The 16841-nt window shown below is 38.9% G+C and overlaps 1 protein-coding gene across 2 annotated transcripts in view; it reads right to left on the minus strand.

The window, feature by feature from the left end:
* MYH11 (myosin heavy chain 11) overlaps positions 1-16841 on the minus strand; it is a 60154-nt gene that overhangs the window by 3925 nt on the left and 39388 nt on the right. For both annotated transcript variants that reach the window (XM_084295846.1, XM_084295847.1), the window contains exons 16-40: positions 16009-16202; positions 15720-15841; positions 15535-15604; positions 15241-15401; positions 14279-14387; positions 13240-13371; positions 12733-12939; positions 12214-12351; positions 11440-11563; positions 11042-11213; positions 10014-10226; positions 9162-9306; positions 8870-9076; positions 7599-7703; positions 7346-7498; positions 6702-6950; positions 6217-6429; positions 5331-5543; positions 4435-4596; positions 3552-3680; positions 2932-3020; positions 2581-2704; positions 2219-2427; positions 1573-1681; positions 798-970 (exon numbers count right to left, since the gene is read on the minus strand). In XM_084295846.1, coding sequence (XP_084151972.1) covers positions 798-970; positions 1573-1681; positions 2219-2427; positions 2581-2704; positions 2932-3020; positions 3552-3680; positions 4435-4596; positions 5331-5543; positions 6217-6429; positions 6702-6950; positions 7346-7498; positions 7599-7703; positions 8870-9076; positions 9162-9306; positions 10014-10226; positions 11042-11213; positions 11440-11563; positions 12214-12351; positions 12733-12939; positions 13240-13371; positions 14279-14387; positions 15241-15401; positions 15535-15604; positions 15720-15841; positions 16009-16202 — 3922 coding nt within the window. The remainder of the gene's footprint in view (positions 1-797; positions 971-1572; positions 1682-2218; positions 2428-2580; positions 2705-2931; positions 3021-3551; positions 3681-4434; positions 4597-5330; positions 5544-6216; positions 6430-6701; positions 6951-7345; positions 7499-7598; positions 7704-8869; positions 9077-9161; positions 9307-10013; positions 10227-11041; positions 11214-11439; positions 11564-12213; positions 12352-12732; positions 12940-13239; positions 13372-14278; positions 14388-15240; positions 15402-15534; positions 15605-15719; positions 15842-16008; positions 16203-16841) is intronic.

Genomic DNA, 16841 nt, shown 5'->3' on the forward strand with positions numbered 1-16841 from the left:
GCAGGTGCGTTAGTTTCATCTGAAATACCTTTGGTTTTCGGTAGAAAACAAAATTGCACAGCATGATGATGCAGATTCAGCCACTTCCTATAATTTAAGTCATCCTGTATTTCAGTGACTTGGAGCTTTCAGACCCAACAAGTGCAGGAAAACTCAGGTATGTAGCGGGCTGATCACAGCTTTATCTTTTTCCCAGTTAGTTTTAACTAACTTAGTTTAGCTTAATAAGAAAATACGGAGGGACATTTTGATCTTTCCTTGGTCTAATGACACTGAATAAGGAAGGGTGAAGTCCAAAGAGACTTTTGGATAAGAGTCACATAATGTGCTTTGCCTTTTGCTGCCCGTGGAGTTGTGCAAGACTGATTACAGTCATTGTGCGTGAGTTGTGCAGGTATGAGAGTGTGAAAAGCACGAGCATTTCTAACTGTATTTGTAACTGTAAGAATAAATATATACAGCAATAAGGGTATTTTCTAAAGCAACCAAGTCTAATTCTGTTCCTATTTAAGCCAATAGGAGTTTCAGTTAGAAAAAGAGGTAAGTCTGTGCCATGTTATCACAGTTGTTCATCTCACAGCTGAAATCCTGAGACTGCTGCAGTTTATGAAATGCATTTCACCTTCTGATTTTGGCCTTTTGTTGCATCTGCCAAGCTAATACAAGGAGTAATTTTGCAGTATAATCAGTGTCTGTTTGTTACTCAAGTAGATATTTTTTTCTACATTTCTAATTTAGTTCTAAATTTCAAGGTTGTCACTGAGTGGGAACAGCTATTCCAAACAAAGGCACTCTACCTTAGCTTGCTCTTCAGTGCTGCAACCTCCCGGCCCAGGGCTTCGTTACTCTCAGTAGCTTCATCCAGCTCTCTCTGCAGCTTCCTGCGGTTTGCGTTGATACGCTGAGACTCTTCCTCAGCCTCCTCCAGCTGCCTTTTCAGTTGCTTGAGTCGTAGGTTGCCCTTCTCGGCCTACGTGAAAAATTTAGAATAATTCTTTAAGTCAAAACAGGTCTGATAGCTTTAGATTCCTCATTTTAATTTCATATTTTACAGAAATAATGACCTGAATTCAGTTTTACAGAAACATGACCTGACCTGAATCAAAGGTGAAAGCTTAAAATCTAAAAATGTAAAAATAACGTTACTTTATGGGAGTTCATTTTGCTAATGGACACTGTATTTGGAAACTACTTGTTCCTTTTACTGCACAGTCCTACCTCTGCATTTCTGATTTTCAAGTTGGTGTGTTTTATGTGAAAGTTAAACATTTCAGTGTGGGACAAAATTTGATCATGGTCTCCATTTGTGTACCAAAAGGGATGTTGTGCAGAGTCCTATGTATCACTGTGTGAAGTCAGACTGTTGCAGCTGGTTGATGGGCAAGGACTAGTGCTTTGACACTTGTCTCAGCATGAAAGAAGAATCAGATTGTCAAGTCTTTTAGCAGAGTGCTGTATAGCTCTCCCAGCACAGAATATTTTTCAAGGTGGAACGTGGAATATTCTTTTCTTAGGGTAAAACCTGAAAATCCCTGTGCCCCAGGCTAAGACCCTTATGCCATATTCTGATACCTGATCTTTGTACTGCTCTGCTTGCTTTCTCTCATCCTCCACCTGCAGCAATGCATCCTTGAGCTTCTTGTCCTTCTGGCGCAATGTCTTGGCTGCAGCCTGCTTCTCTCTGCAAATGACAATGCAACATTTGATGATGTAGAAGTTCTGTAGTTCTCACCTGCCTCGGGAATGTGGCACCAAGGAACAGTGTGTTAAAGGCCTTACTGAATTTCATAGATGAATTCTAAGCAAAACTTAAAGGTTGTGTTCTTCTGTTCAAATCAAGTATGCGTCTTTGCTATATGCTAAGGTGCTCCAGGGATATGGAGATGTGCTCAAGCATGAGTTGATTTCCTCAAGAAACAGTCCTACAAATGGCACAGTATATAACAGAGAACCTGGCAGGGGCATACGGCAAGGCAGGGGAACAGATCCTTGCCTTTGATACCAGTAGAACTTTTCAGCAATAAAATGGTTCTACTCAGAATCTGGAATAACTCCAATTAATGGCTGTGTCTCTAAGAAATGTTAAGTGGATGAGAGACTTCAACAAATATTAATGACACTGAGAGCCCAATGATATAAATCCTATATGCTTTTGTTTAATTTGACTGATTAACTGGAACAATAAATGGATAGCTGTACCATCTGGAATTCCACATACCTGGCTTCCTGTTCCAACTGCTCTTCAAGAGATGCAATTTTGGCCTCCAGAGCAGCAATTGTGCTCTTGAATTTGGACTTCACAGCTCCCTCCATCTCTTGCAGTTTACTCTTTAGCTCTTTGTTCTGCCTCTCCAGTTGCTGCCTGGCATTTTCATTCTTCTGTGCAGTTGAACGCTCTGTTGCCAGCTCGTTGTTCAGCTGCTCAGCCTGAAAGGGTGAAAATGGATGCTGTCAAAAATGTGTACTTTCAGGGAAATGACAGGTGGTGATTCATGGTGGCAGTTCTCCAAATATTTATTCAGAACCACAAATAGCTTTCACAAATGCAAACAGGGACACACATGCTGAAATGAACTCTACCTGCTGTACTGCTTTCCTCATGCGATCACCCATTGCCTCTATGTTGCTGTGCTCCTCTTCTAGCTCTTCCTCCAGTTGGGCAATTCTTGCCTCTAGGCGCCGTTTCTCATCCTGAAGGCTTGTCCTGTAAGTTTAAGAAGTATGTTGTTATGGCTCTGATGAGTTGAATGTGTTTGAAACTATTAGGAACTGCCTATAATTCACAAAGAAAAGAAAAGCAGATCATGAAACTGGTCAGACATGCATGTTGTGTTGTCAAGCCTGGTTGGCTGTTGGGACAGGCCAACCTGGCAGCCGGGCAATGTTCAGCAGCATGTTTATAGCTTTGTGAGTCATCCAGACTATTCCTACCTTCCAGAAGAAGCACTTGCAAGTTCCTCTGCCATCTCTTCTTTCTCCAGATCTGCTTGTTTGCGAGCTCTTTCTGCAGCAGCCAGGTCCTAGGAGTAAAGGAAAAGGAAGCATAATAAAGAAATGAGCAAGTGTTCAGTTAGACAACCATGAATTTTCTGAAACTAGTGTATGCTGGGTTGTCCAGTTAATGGAATAAATTATTATATCATAAATCCTAGGGAAGTATGACAAAATACACTTTCCCCAGACTGTCAGCCTGCTTTCTATTAATTTTAGACGAAAAGATTTCCATTTAATATATACAGGAATAATTAATTCATTCAGGAATTTATAGATACTGAGAACAATTTGTGTTGAATCATACAGATAATTTTCCTTTAGATCTGATGAACTGTGCTTTTTTCCAAGGTGTTTTTTTCAGTTTAATCTGGTTATGTTCAGATGTATATTTGACAACTGTTGGAGTGCATGGAACACACGTAACTTGTAGCAAGTTCTGCTTATAGCTTTCCATCTGTAACTATTGTAGCACTTATATTGTTTCACTACAGTTCTGTTTTGCTACTGAACATCCTGTGTACTCTGCTTTATATTGCTTTAGAAGTTTTTTACTTTACCTCTTGAAGCTGGATGAGTTCTGCTTCCAGGCTCTTTGCTTTCTTCTCATTCTCTCTGGCTGTAGCAAATATTTCTTCTCTGGCAGCCCGTGCATCATCCAGCTCTCGTTGGTAGTCTTTCATCTGAGCCTTTTTGAAAAGAAAAACAGATTTATTTTTGTCTGGCTTTATTACAATTTCAGTAGAAAGAAATTTACACAGACTAGAAGACACACATTTACGTAGTCATAATGCCTGATTAAATGATGTTTTTTGGAGAGATCAGCTAGCACGTGTTGGAAGGGTCTGAAATGCTATTCCAAGAAGAGTGATGCTTCCGCTTGCACACTGTGACTTTTGTAATGCCTGTTGTCCTCATTTCCCTGGAATGTTTGAGTATGTGTGTGATTTTAATCTTTGCAAATACGTCTGCTTTCATTGTTTAGTTGTCAGCATATGACAGAACAGTAGATATGGAGATGCACAGTATAAATATGAAGATATTCAGAAATTGCATGATTTCTGAAGAATCTTTTGTACTGACTCTTAGAACCAGGATTGAATTCTTATAGTAGGCTTTATCCCGTGGCCCTTTCTCTACATTGGAACATGTTTTTCTTCAAATCAGTAAGTTAATAGCAGATGGGTGTTGGTTAGAGAATGTTGGAAGCTCTCTGTAATGATGACATTTAAGGTTTTCATGGTTTGCCTTGTAAAGTTTTCTTTTTCATTCATATTGAACATTACAGTACAGATACTTGGTTCTGGTAGGTTAGTTAAAAGTCCCTGTCTAACCTATCACCTGTAACAAGTATCATGTTCACAGATGTCACCAAACTTTCATGTTGTGTCAGTACAAAAGACAACAGCAGAAAAGACAACTGTATTTGTGCGTTGTACATACTTGTAATTTGCGAAGTTGTTTGATGGCTTCTTCCCGAGCTTTGTTAGCAGAATCAGCTTGGCTTTCTAGATCTTTGACATCAATCTCCAACTTCTTTTTGGCTGCAGCTGCCAGGGCACGTTGCTTTCGCTCGTCTTCCAGTTCCGTTTCATATTCATGGAGCTGATCATTAAAGAAGACAAGATTAGAAAAGTCCTCAAGAGCTTTTAAACACTCTGTATAATTCTGGGTAATCTATACAGTCCTCTATATCACTGTTAATTGTGGTATCACTAGCCGTTAAAATATTTACATTTTGTTCAAAAATTGAAGGCTCTTCAAAGGAGTCAGCAATATAGGTTTTGTACTTGTGAAAATCTGACAGCTACAGTATTTGTCCTTGCTGTCACACTACTATACATACTAGTATATATCTATATTCTACATATCTACATAATAGGTTCTGTCCTGTCTGTGTTCATTTCCAGTGCTTTTGTATCCACTCAGCATACCTTGAGAAGGCAAATAAATATACAGAAGAATAGATACATTGAGAAGGCAAATGGATATATTAGTTGGTGTCTTTTTTCACTTGCACTGAGAACACAGGGAAAATTCTTCTTACTGTGCTAGAAATAATTCATGTTTTATACTATATTGATTGTAGGGTTGAATTGCTACATCTGTTTTCTGTTGGATATTGTGCATCTGCTACTGAAACAGGAAAAATGTAATACTGCTATGCAATTTTGTGCTTTTTTTAGTGCAATAGCCAACATGTAGTTTTTATTTGCCAAGCACAAGGAAATATAATGTTTCCTTATTATTACAGTAAAGTGCTTTAGTATAGGCACAAGGCTGGGGACTTTCATCTGTTTTGTTGAGATATTTACAAATGCAATAACAAAGAATGATACCTGTTTAAGGAGTTGTCTTCTCTTCTCCTCATTCTGTTCATCTCTGGCCTGTAGATCTCTTTCAAACTGGCTTTTCATGGCTTGCATGTTAACTTCCAACCTGAGTTTGGCATCTTCAGCGGCCTGTAGCTCATCCTCTAGCTCTTCTAATTGTGTCTTCATCTCTTCTACTTGCTGTTCAAGGGTCCGTTTAGACTTCTCCAATTCGTGGACCTTTTTAAGCAATGAGAAATTCATAGATTTGTTATAAGAAATAAAAATAATTTCACTTAAACACAGCTTATTTGCATTATAGGCCATTTGAAAACATCAGCTATGGACAATGAATGAAGTAAATTGCAGTGTAAGTAGTAAACCAGCGTTTTCTGTACACTTGAAAATCTGTCTTAAAATAAACTGGGAGACCTTGAATCTCAAACTTTCATTTTCAATCAGTCAAGTATCATCACTGAGTTTAGTCAGTATTAAAAGTGATACTGTCATCTCACTGTAATAAAATAAATGATTGGCAATGTATCAGTGGAAATTTGCTGCAGCTGTACAAGTACATGTTAGGCTGGTGGCAAACTCAAATGTGATTATGAGATTGCAGAGTTTACAACTTTAAAGTTGCTTAATAAATAAATGATTTAGAATCCCTTTTTCCAATCTTAGAAGAATCTTCAAACTTGAAGCCATATTAAGAATAAAAGTCGCTTACAGTTACTTTGCCAAGTCTCTTGAAGGTTTGGGTACAAATAGAATAAAATTTGAATTTTGCACAAAATATCTGATCTTGTTGAAAGGTTTTGTGTGCTACAGAGAACTCCCCACACTGAAAACAACTATCTGTTTGTTAGCTGCTATTTTAAGTTACCGTGGATATCGTTCTGAGCCCAAAACTTACATTCTTGCCGACATCATCTTTGGAGCTAACAAGATCTTCCATTTCAGCTTTCAACATTTTGTTTGTTCTCTCCAGTTCTTCTTTGGCTTCCAAAGCCTCTTCAAGCGCCCGCGCCAATGACAGAGCCTTTGTTTCCTTTTCTCTTGCTTCAGCTTCTGCCCTGTCCCTTTCGTCTGCATATTTTGAAGAGATGTTTTTCTCTTCAGCCAGCATCTATAAAAAGGAATTCATTAGTAGAATGTATTTTCTATTGAAACGGTCTTATCAGTTGTTAATGACAGAGAGAAACCCGCATTTTGATCAATGTATATAAATGCTAATTAACCACTATATGGTATGTTTAGTTCAATCCTACTTTATTTTTTGACCCTGATCTTTTAGATGAGGGTCAAAAGATTTTTGATCTTTCTTTGTGCCAGTGGATTCCTTCTGAGTCCCAGAAAAGTTAGGTGATAACATAGCAAGGGAGAATTTTAAATTCACACCTGATCAAACTTCTTCTGCTTCTTCTCAAGGTTGGAGACCAGCTGACGTTGGTTATCTAAGTCCACCACCAGGTCATCCAGCTCCTGCTGGAGTCTGTTCTTGGTTTTTTCCAGTTTGTCATAAGAAGCAGCCTTTTCTTCAAACTGTTGCGTGAGACTTTCGATTTCTCGCTGAAGTTTCTTTTTACCTTCTTCCATAGTTTCTACTGTGGCAGAAAATTCCTGTAGCTTCTTCTTAGAGTCGGAGAGCTGAAATTTGAATTTAGAGAACAAATCTTTATAGCAAGCGACAAAAAAGCTTGGCAGAGAAGGTGACTAAGAAACAACCAAGATCAAGAAATCTATCATTTGACCCATGTGAGGCTACTTACAGTTACCCATTACTCATCCTTTATAAAATGAGGCAGACTACAGGCCTAGTATGCACATTCAGGCCTACTGTGCAAGACTCTCCTGGGACCTGTGTTGCATATATACCTAGAGGAAGAGTGCTGGCTCCATTGTAGAGCCTCACTGATGCCATCTGGGCTATCAGCACTACTCACTGAAGGTCCATATGCTTTATCAGGATAGTTCTACAAACCTGAAACCTGTGGAATTACAAAACTCAGTGATGGAGCTAGTGATTTATATAGCACTGATACCTGTATCGTAAGCGTTGAAATATGTCTCTCCAGATTTTGTTTTGCTTCTACTTCTTCATCCAATTGCTCCTGCAAGCTGTTCTTTTCATCTTCCAACTGACGAAGCTTGGTAGACACATTTAGCTTCTGCCGTGTTTCTTCCTGAAGCAGCTCCTGTAGTTACCACATCAACCAACAAGTTGGTCATTAGTTTAGGTCATTTATAGTGCATTTATAATTACTGTAGGTGAGCTTTTACTGGATATAGTTTTACCTGTGTGTCTTGTAGCTGAGATCCTAAGGTTGCAACATCTTTGGTCAATTTGATTGTCTTGCTTTCTGCTTCGTTGAGCAAACCAGTAACATTTTCAACCTCAATCTATGGGAGACCAAAGTGACAACGCTCAGTTTTTTTGCACAACTTCAATCTAGAGCAAACTAAAGTTAAAGGAATACGTTGAAGTCTTAATGTTTGATTGGATTCTGAATCTGCTTCTATGCTTCTTGGGTCACCTCAAGCACTAAAGGTGTTTCTAGCTCAACTGGAATTCATAGGAGAGCCATAAACTTTGCCACAATTTTTCTGGACAGTATATGGGATTTAAGTCCCATAGAACTAAATCCTACATACAAAATCTGCAGTGTCTGAACGTCATCTTTGCAACCTGTACATTAAGACCCCAAGTTGTAATGCTGGTTTTGTCTAGAGTATACCTTAGTATCATATTACTATCAAATATCATAGCCTGTTCCTAATCATAAGACAATACTAATATATTGTATATACCACAACAACAGGCAGTATTTTCAGGAATTCAGTTGTGAGAAATATCGTTGTTTACATGAATGACACAGATGCTGAAAATACAGCTCCCATTTTTCATTCACTTTCCAGTGACTTGCAAAGATGAATGGGGATTTTCCTGTATTTTCTTTTCTCTTAAGTTTGAGAGAAGCTGATGCATTTTGATTATATTTTCTTCATTATCCATTAACTTAAAATAAAAAAGAAAAGCTTACTGCTACTCTGAAAAAAGTGGTAAGAACATGCTTGGTCAGTATTGCTAGGCACTGCAAATCTACCAAAGAGTCATCTTAAATTATCTTTAGTTAATTTGTTATTAGGAACTAAATTGTAAATAAGTAAGCATTCTCCTTTCCCTGTCATTTCTCTGAGTACATCTTATAAGATTAATAGTTGTTTGATCCATTTCCAGAAGCCACATTCCTATTGGTGTTCCCCACCACCCTACAACAAATGAACAGAAAGAATCTTTTAAAAACGTGCAGTGCTGTCTCTGGAACAGTGGTGGCATTACAGACGTGTACAGGGAGACCGTGAGACTAAGAGCTGTCACTTCCATGAAACAGCGTTCTAACTGTTTAACAGCATGATAGCTGAGGTAGGAGCCCTACAGATGACAAGGAGCATTCCAGCTGAAGTCAAGAGAGCCAGGATTCCTCCAGGTGTACTCTAAATGAACTCGGCTTAACTGGTCTACTCAAGTCCAAGGTGTCACAGTGAAGGGTCAGACTCCCCCTTACCTGTAGTTTATGAACTCTTTCATTGAGTTCTGTCCGAACACGCTCTCCATCTGTGTACTTGGACTGTAACTCTTGCAGTTGTACTTCCAGCTTCTTCTTTTTGTGCTCCACATCTTGTTTGGCCTGATTCAGGCTCCTGACTTCATTAGCCAGCTCAGAATTTTCTTTCTCCAGTGTCTGTTTGGTCTTATCCAAGTTTGCTTTAGCCTAAAAGCGTGAAGTGAAGAAAGAATTTTTATAAAATGAAGTCGTATTTAGTGGATAGTTTTCAATAAGATGAACTTCTGCTTACCCTTTTAAATTGTTCCAGCTGCTCTGTTAGCTCTTCTACAGCTTGAGTGTGTTTTTGCCTCATCTCCTGGACTTGGGCTTCATGAGTTCGAGTCTCCTCCTCCAGAGCTCTCTTCAGCACTGTGACTTCCTGTTCACGCTTTGCTCTGCAAGGTAACACATGTAAATGAAGCAACAGTAGATAAGAGTGTTTCAGTCGCTGGGAAAATGACTGAACGTCCTGCACAGGTGTAGAAGGTGCTGCAGCTACCAAAACTCACATTCAATTCTAGTGTATGGTTTTTGGATCTTTAGGAGTTGGAAGGCTCCAACACAATGAAAGCCATAGGAGTTGCAGTACTAAGTTATGGCAAGGCAGAATGAAAGCAAACTGAAAGTCAGTCTAGTTATAGTTCATGTTGAGAGATAATGCAAAAATGAATTTACAGAAATGCCATGAGGTGACTGTCACAGGATATAACAGACAGGATCAGAGGAAGTTGCATTGAGATCAGTTAAAAGAATTATGGTCCAAAGAGCTGTGGTCCCTGAAGCATGAAACATCAGGGGAAAAATAAAAGGTTTAGATTTTTATGTAATTAAGTACAAGACTGAATTATTTAGGTGCCTAAGACAGAAAATGAGATACCTAGCTCCAGAAAAAAATAATTTAGATAATCTGAATTAGATTGTCTAGATCTTGGAGACCATCACTGTGAGAGACTAATCTTTCCACTGACTGCTGTTTTCCAAATGTGCCATTTACAATTATGTCATCTGGGTTAACCCACCACAGGGCCATATGAAACACCAGACCGTGTTGTACTGAGCTTGGTGACAGCTTTTATTTGGTCCACGTGCGAACTCTCCCTACCTGAGTTCTTGCTGGGTGGCTGTAGTATCCAAAGTATCTTCAAGCTCTGTTTTAAGAGCCTCCAGCTCTTCACCTAGGTCTCTCTTCTGTTTTTCTGCTTTGTTTCTTGCAGCTTTCTCAGACTCCAAGTCTTCCTGGAGATCAGAGATGAGAGATTCCAATTCACGGATCTTCTTGAGGGCATTGTTCTTCTGACTAGTTTCATCCTCAAGCCTGAAAAGAACACATTTCATTTTCTGTATTTAAAAATATGATTTCACTTTCAGGAAATTGGTATACAGAGATTAAAAGTTTATCACCAGGGTGTAATTTTAACAAACTGGAAATATTTAGTTTTACCATTATCACTTCAGAAGGAAGCATGGTTTGTCTATATGAAGTTATATCTACTTGTATTTAAGATAACATGTGATACCATGTATTTATACTTTTATTTGGTGTTCTGGTGTTCTAGAGTTCTACAGTGGTATTTAACAATGTAATTGTGAGCAGTAAGTCATGACAGTAAGTTTTGAAAGCCCTGCTTTATATTTATATGAACCTACCTGAAAACTGTGCAAGAAAGTACCAGAGAAAGAGAGGGAACTGATGTAAAGGGGATCTGACAGCTCTGTTTTATCAGGACATGATAACTGGAGATGCTGAATCAACTGATTCAGTTTTGGTTGAGTGTTCTCCCTCTTAAATTTATACAGAAAATCCACAGACTAGAATGGATTGAAGTTAGACTTACATTTTTGCCTTTTGCCTATAAACTATGTTGTTACTTTTCATTCTTTACTTGGCAGCACTGCCAAGGTCTTTGGGAAGAGGAGTTTTCATTGCTATCTGGACATAATGTTAGGTTGTTTATGAGCATACTGTCATTTATTTTTTTTTAGTTGCAAAGGAATTTGGAAGTTGGGAAAGCATGCTGACAGAATGTTCTGAGATGAGATTCAGAGCTGCAGCATCTGGGTGTCTAGGGAGGGAAGGGACATGTTACAGCCTGGCATTTTCAACCTGTGTGCAGATTCAAGAGTGAATACCTGGCTAGAGCAGCCTGCAGCTCTTCCTCTTTCTTGGCTAGTTGTGCCTTCAGCTCAGCAATTTGTGCCTGAAGCTCTGCAATTTGCTCATGTAGATCACTTGACTCCCCTTCCAACTTCCTCTTTGTTTTCTCCAGTTCTTGTCTGCTCTTCTCCTCTTTCTTCAGCCGCACTGAAAAAGTAAGGATTTTGTTCATGGGACTGGTTAGTACAAGGAATTCTTAACCTAATCTTAAATTCAGACAAAACTATTTTGGCCATCAGTGAGGCCAAACAAATGGCTTCAGCATACGAAAGTTGGAAAACACCGTGCAGAATTTTTAGTTTGCTTCAGATTCTGTTTGTTTGTTTGACATGAACTATGACAAAAATCTGACATAAAACATTGTTCATGTTACCTTCCAGTTCTGAAATCATAGATTCATGTTTGTTTTTTAGCTTTGTAAGATTTTTGGCTTTTTCTTCCTCTTCTGCAAGATTCGTTGTTAGATCACTTATTCTTTCTTCAAGAAGTTTTCTTTCCTTAAGAAGAATAAAATAATTTTGTTAACAGAAGTGTCTTCCATTGGTGATTATGAAGCATCTCCACACCAAATGAAAAATGTCCAAGATACTGTCTTTCAATGCTGTTTCTCCTGAGATTGTAGTGATATATTATTATTCCTCTGTTATAGAGGGGCTAAAAAGTGGTACCTAAAGTTTCCATCCTCTCTAATCTGCTGTTATTAGAATCTTATACTCACTCTAGTGGCTGGTAAGTATAGGGCCTAGTTGAGAGGAGCATCCCCTCTCCATATACTGGAATACATGTTTACTTCTCATTCTAGTCATGAAGATTGGTTTAAATTGGTTGAAAACCAAGAGACTTATTTACTCCTCTTGAGGCCAAGAAAATCTGTTCCACTGATTGTGCTTGGCTTCTGCGGTGATTTTGCTTGAAGATACTGTCACCACAATGGACCTCAACTGGTATTTTTACATAATTTTGAATTATTTAAATAAGCACAGGAAATTCATCAGAAATTTGCTGACTACAGGCTGAACTGATCATCTGGTACATATGTACACCCATGAAACTCTGTAGTTTTCCTAAAGCATTCCTATTGTTCTTCTAGCTGAAGAGATGTTCTCTTATCTTGCACAAAGTAAGAAAATGGACCCACAACACTTACCTTTGTTAGCTTGTTATTCTGATCTTCCATTATGAGAATATCATCTTCCATTTTCTTTATCTTGCCATCTGCTGTTACTTTTTCAAGCTGCAGTTTCTGTCTTGCAGCTTCTTCTTCTTCAAGCTGTTCTTCCAGGTCCTTTGTAGGGAAAAAGAAATAATGAATTCTGGAAATAAAATACCACTTAGATAACAGGAAATGCCTAATGCTTGTCAGTCTATGTGGGTATGTTCTAGACTTCAGTTTTACTAAGAAATAGATAATCTGTAACGCTTGGTGATTTGGAAGAAAAGATTTGTTAATTCTTTAGAGAAAATTTAAAATTGGGGTATGGAAAGAAGATGTATAAAGAATTCTGGAGGAAAGAACAAATATTGATTGTTCTTACTTCAGTAGAGTAGGCACATACTGTTGAGGGCTGCATAGCAAGCTCTTTGATCAGTAGACCTCAGATCCTATGTCCTTTTTTTTCTCTGAGATGCATGTTATTGTCTCTAGTTGTTGCTTACACCTTCTTACCAGCATTTGTTGCTGCATCTTTTTCTTTTCTGCTTGCAACTGTTGGCTGCGCTCCTCCTCTTCCTCAATTCTGGCCTCCATCTCATGCAGAATCTCTTCCAGCTCTTGTTTCTTAGCAGCTAAACGGACTCTCATCTCTTCAGCTTCAGCATAGAGTTCAGTTTCTGCCTGAAGCTGTTCCTGAAGGAGGTTCTTCTCTTCACAAAGCTACACAGATAAAATGGATAGGCAGGTAAATTTTAGATTGCAAATTGCCCCCCCCCCCCGGTGTCTTTATACTAGATAGGCCTAGTATACAGGTAGGCAGCTGCACCACACACTTTTTGTGCAGGCACTAGGCCTCCACTGAAGGAACTGGGAGTTTGTCTGCACTGAGCTTTTGTTCTGGACCATTGACTGCTATGAATACAATTGTAACTCCAAAGGAAGAAGAGACCTTTACTACAACAGCTTCTAGAAATGGTGAGAGTAGCTAGCATTTCAGAGAGATTCAGAGCTGTAAATCACCTGGGTGTGTTTCTGTTCTAGCTCCTTCAATTCAGCCTCTGCTTTCTGCTGTCTTTCCTTAGTTCTTTGCAGTTCTTCATCCTTGGCCTGCATTTCTTCCTCTTGGCGGGTGACTTGTAGCAGTGGTTTCACCTGGAAATAAAAAGGTATTTTAAAGAATGTTTCCTACCAGTGCTTATGTTACTAAATGCAGCACTTAATGGTGCCAGGCTGATGGGTACTGAAGGCAGCACTATCTGTTGTTCCTCAAGTAGTGAAACTACTTGAGGCAGAAATACTGTCTAACCAAACTCAGCATAAACATCTTTAAAGCAGCAAACCCCTGCAGTGTTATTAACTGGCTTTGTGTTAATTCTTGAAGCCTTGTGAGCACCTCTACCTTGAACAGTATTGCTTCTTGAAGGATTCCAAGCCTGGTTTCATGTGTTGAGAATGCCCATGGACTATAACTGCTGCACAGAAAGGCACACATGCACACGCATGTGTGTGTTAGTGACTTGCTATCAATGCAGGTAGCAACAATTTTCTGAATCCAAACTGAAGGCAATTTTTGGAAAAGCAAAACAAAACAACACACAAAAAAAGCCTCTTTAGTAGGAAAATAGACTTAATTTGCTTGACTGCCTAGCAAAAAGATGTTTAATATCCCAATTAGGGAGTTCCTAAGCTACTCTATCACTAGATGCATAACTGCATGTTCATGAGATTCTGTTTTAGGCTCTCTTCTCATTAACCACCAATGTGAAAATATTTCCTTTTTGGCAATTAAAAAAGAACACATGCAAAATCTTATATGAATCTCTGCTTAATTAGTTTGTTTTCATCCCAAGCTAAAACTAACTTTAATGTTAATGGCATTATATGAATCCAGTGTATCTCTTAATCCAAAATTTTGCAAAGCTAATGAAGCTCTTGCAGTCAGCTGTGTTGAACTGGAGCAGGAAGGGTGCCTGACATGACACAAGTTGGAGTTGGTGTCTTGTGCAGTCTGTTTCTTTTGGAAAGCTGAGGGAGAGATTCACTGACAGTAGTCACTTACTTTAGTGAACAGTCTCCACCATTGCCAGTTCCTCAGCTTTAGATAAGCAGCACAGTTTCTTTGGATAACTTTCATTGCAGTCAGCTGTTGCTGTCTCTTGGCAAAGGCTCTGTGATTAAAAACACAAAACAAATTGGTTCAGTCTGAGAAAGCAGTGTCTGTAAGATACAAACGTTGAGTGTAGAAACTGTAACATGAGGGTCTGCTGATTTGAGGATTCTGCAATAATTCTTCTATCACTTAAACAGTGCCTGTGCTTTCTTGAGATAAGGTAATACCTCTGTTTAGACTACCAGTGTTTTATTTAGTCTTTTTTTTTGACTGTTTGTGCTCAGTAGATAGGAATGAAACAGAAAGCAATTGTATAATTCTGGATATATTCAGAGTACGTGGGCACTCAGAACAGACATTGATTATTATTATTGAAACCTATTATGTTTAAATTTGTTTGCTCATCAATTTGAAACCCTTGGGAGTATGCAGGGAAAAGGGCATTGCTGTTAATAGTTTAGTGATGTACATTAACTGAGATTGTGCTAGATGACTCCAGTGTTTCATTCCCACACTGTGTAAGAAATTATTTAATGTTTTAGAAATGCCAGTGGTGCTGCTATTTGTACTGTAATAGCGTGTGTGACTCCAGGCATGGGTGAGGATGTACCTTGTCCTGTTAGTACAAACGTGTTTAAAAAATGGGTCTTTGCTTCAGAGGGTTTGCTGTACAGAAGGCTTAAGAAGCCTCACAATATAATTGCTCCCATAGTAATTATACTAGTGAGCTGCTTCTGGGCAGGAAGTGAGTCTTTTAGGTCAGTATTAGACACAAGTTGAATTCTAATGCAATACAACTAATATGTAACAATGAAGTATCTTGGTATCTTCAGCTTTTTATAAAAAGAACAAAAGGCTACTGTAGATACCCCACTGCCAAAGATATTCTTTCTGTTAGTACGTATTCTTACTTTCTTGCCAGGTAGCCTCGGCACTGAGCCTGGAAGGCAATAATGACATCTGTGATCTTCAGGTCTCTCTCTTCTTCCAGGTGAGCCAGAACACCAGTTCTGAAGAAGATCTTACTCTGCCCAATTCTGTACAAGTTGGGATCAAGTTCCAGTGCTTTGATCTGGAGGAAAACAGAGATATTTGTTAATTCCGGTGCTGAGTACTTAAAATTACTTATTTCTGTTCATTTGCAGCAGCTTTTATATAAGAGGTATAGACCTGATTATCAATAGGATTAAAGATGCTTTCCTCACCATCAGTATGCACGCCTGCTTTCCATCCATGAATCCTTTAGGAATAGCATTTGCAGCAAGAATTTCGTATCTGCCAAAAGACACAGATGTTAAGGAGGTGGAAAAACATCAGATTATTTTGTATAGACAAACGTGTATTACAGCACTTTTAAACACTGAGTTAGGACTGAACAAGGGATTCCTACCGCTGACGGAACTCCTGGAAGACGATCCTGTTGGGGAATCCCTGTCGGCAGATACGAATACCTTCCAAGACACCATTACAGCGCAACTGCTCCAGCACTAAATGGGCATCAAGTTTGCCAGCCTGAAAAGGGAATGAGAAGTATTCTTAGCACAGTTGAAATATACAAAGATGTTACTTCAAACATCTACGTTTTAAGATATCATTAATTTCTGTAATGTGCTGACAAAGTGAGCACCTCAACATGCATAATGTGCCAGGGTTCTGAAAACTGAGCATTTGAAATTTACCCTTTTTTCATGATTTGGAATGATACAGCGAACAAAGTTGGGATTGGTATTCCTTAAGGTGGTCATCAGTTTGGTCAGCTGCTCCTTATAGAGTTGGCCCACAGTACGGAACATGCCTTTCTTGGTTTTTGAAGCACTAGGCAGTGAACTTTCAGTCATCTTGGCCATCTGGTCCAGCCCAACTATACGGTCCACTGCAATATAAAAGGAAGTGTGAACGGGATTGCTTATATAAACTATCCTCACCGTGCATTACAGCTGTCACTGCCATTGCTAAAGTGCAACTTGCAAAAGAGGACCAAATTATTTTTGATGCAACAGAAGCATCCTAACAAAAGCACTAGAAGATCCTTCTAGGTAAATAGTCCGCTTCTGTCAAACTTGAAATGAGGAGCTTTGTAAACTAGTGACAGAATGGGAAAATGGAATACACAGATTTTATCACAGAATCACAGAATTTTCTAGGTTGGAAGAGACCTCAAGGTCATCGAGTCCAACCTCTGACCTAATGCTAACAGTCCCCACTAAACCATTTCCCTAAGCTCTACATCTAAACGTCTTTTAAAGACCTCCAGGGATGGTGACTCCACCACTTCCCTGGGCAGCCTGTTCCAGTGCCTCACAACCCTTTCAGTGAAGAAGTTTTGTTTTGTTTTATGTTTGCTCTACAAAGGACAGTTCTGCAAAATATCCCCATTGGTAGGTTTGTGTCCTACCAACCAGAAAAAAACATCAGTGAGCCTAGCTTGAAGGTTTCAAACCACCTTCCTGGAGTTTGCATGCATGCTTATTTGCAGATGTTACGTATGTATAGTGTAGTATATATGTCTTAC

Source organism: Netta rufina, assembly GCF_964035555.1.
Source record: "Netta rufina genome assembly, chromosome: 15".
NCBI lineage: Eukaryota > Metazoa > Chordata > Aves > Anseriformes > Anatidae > Netta > Netta rufina.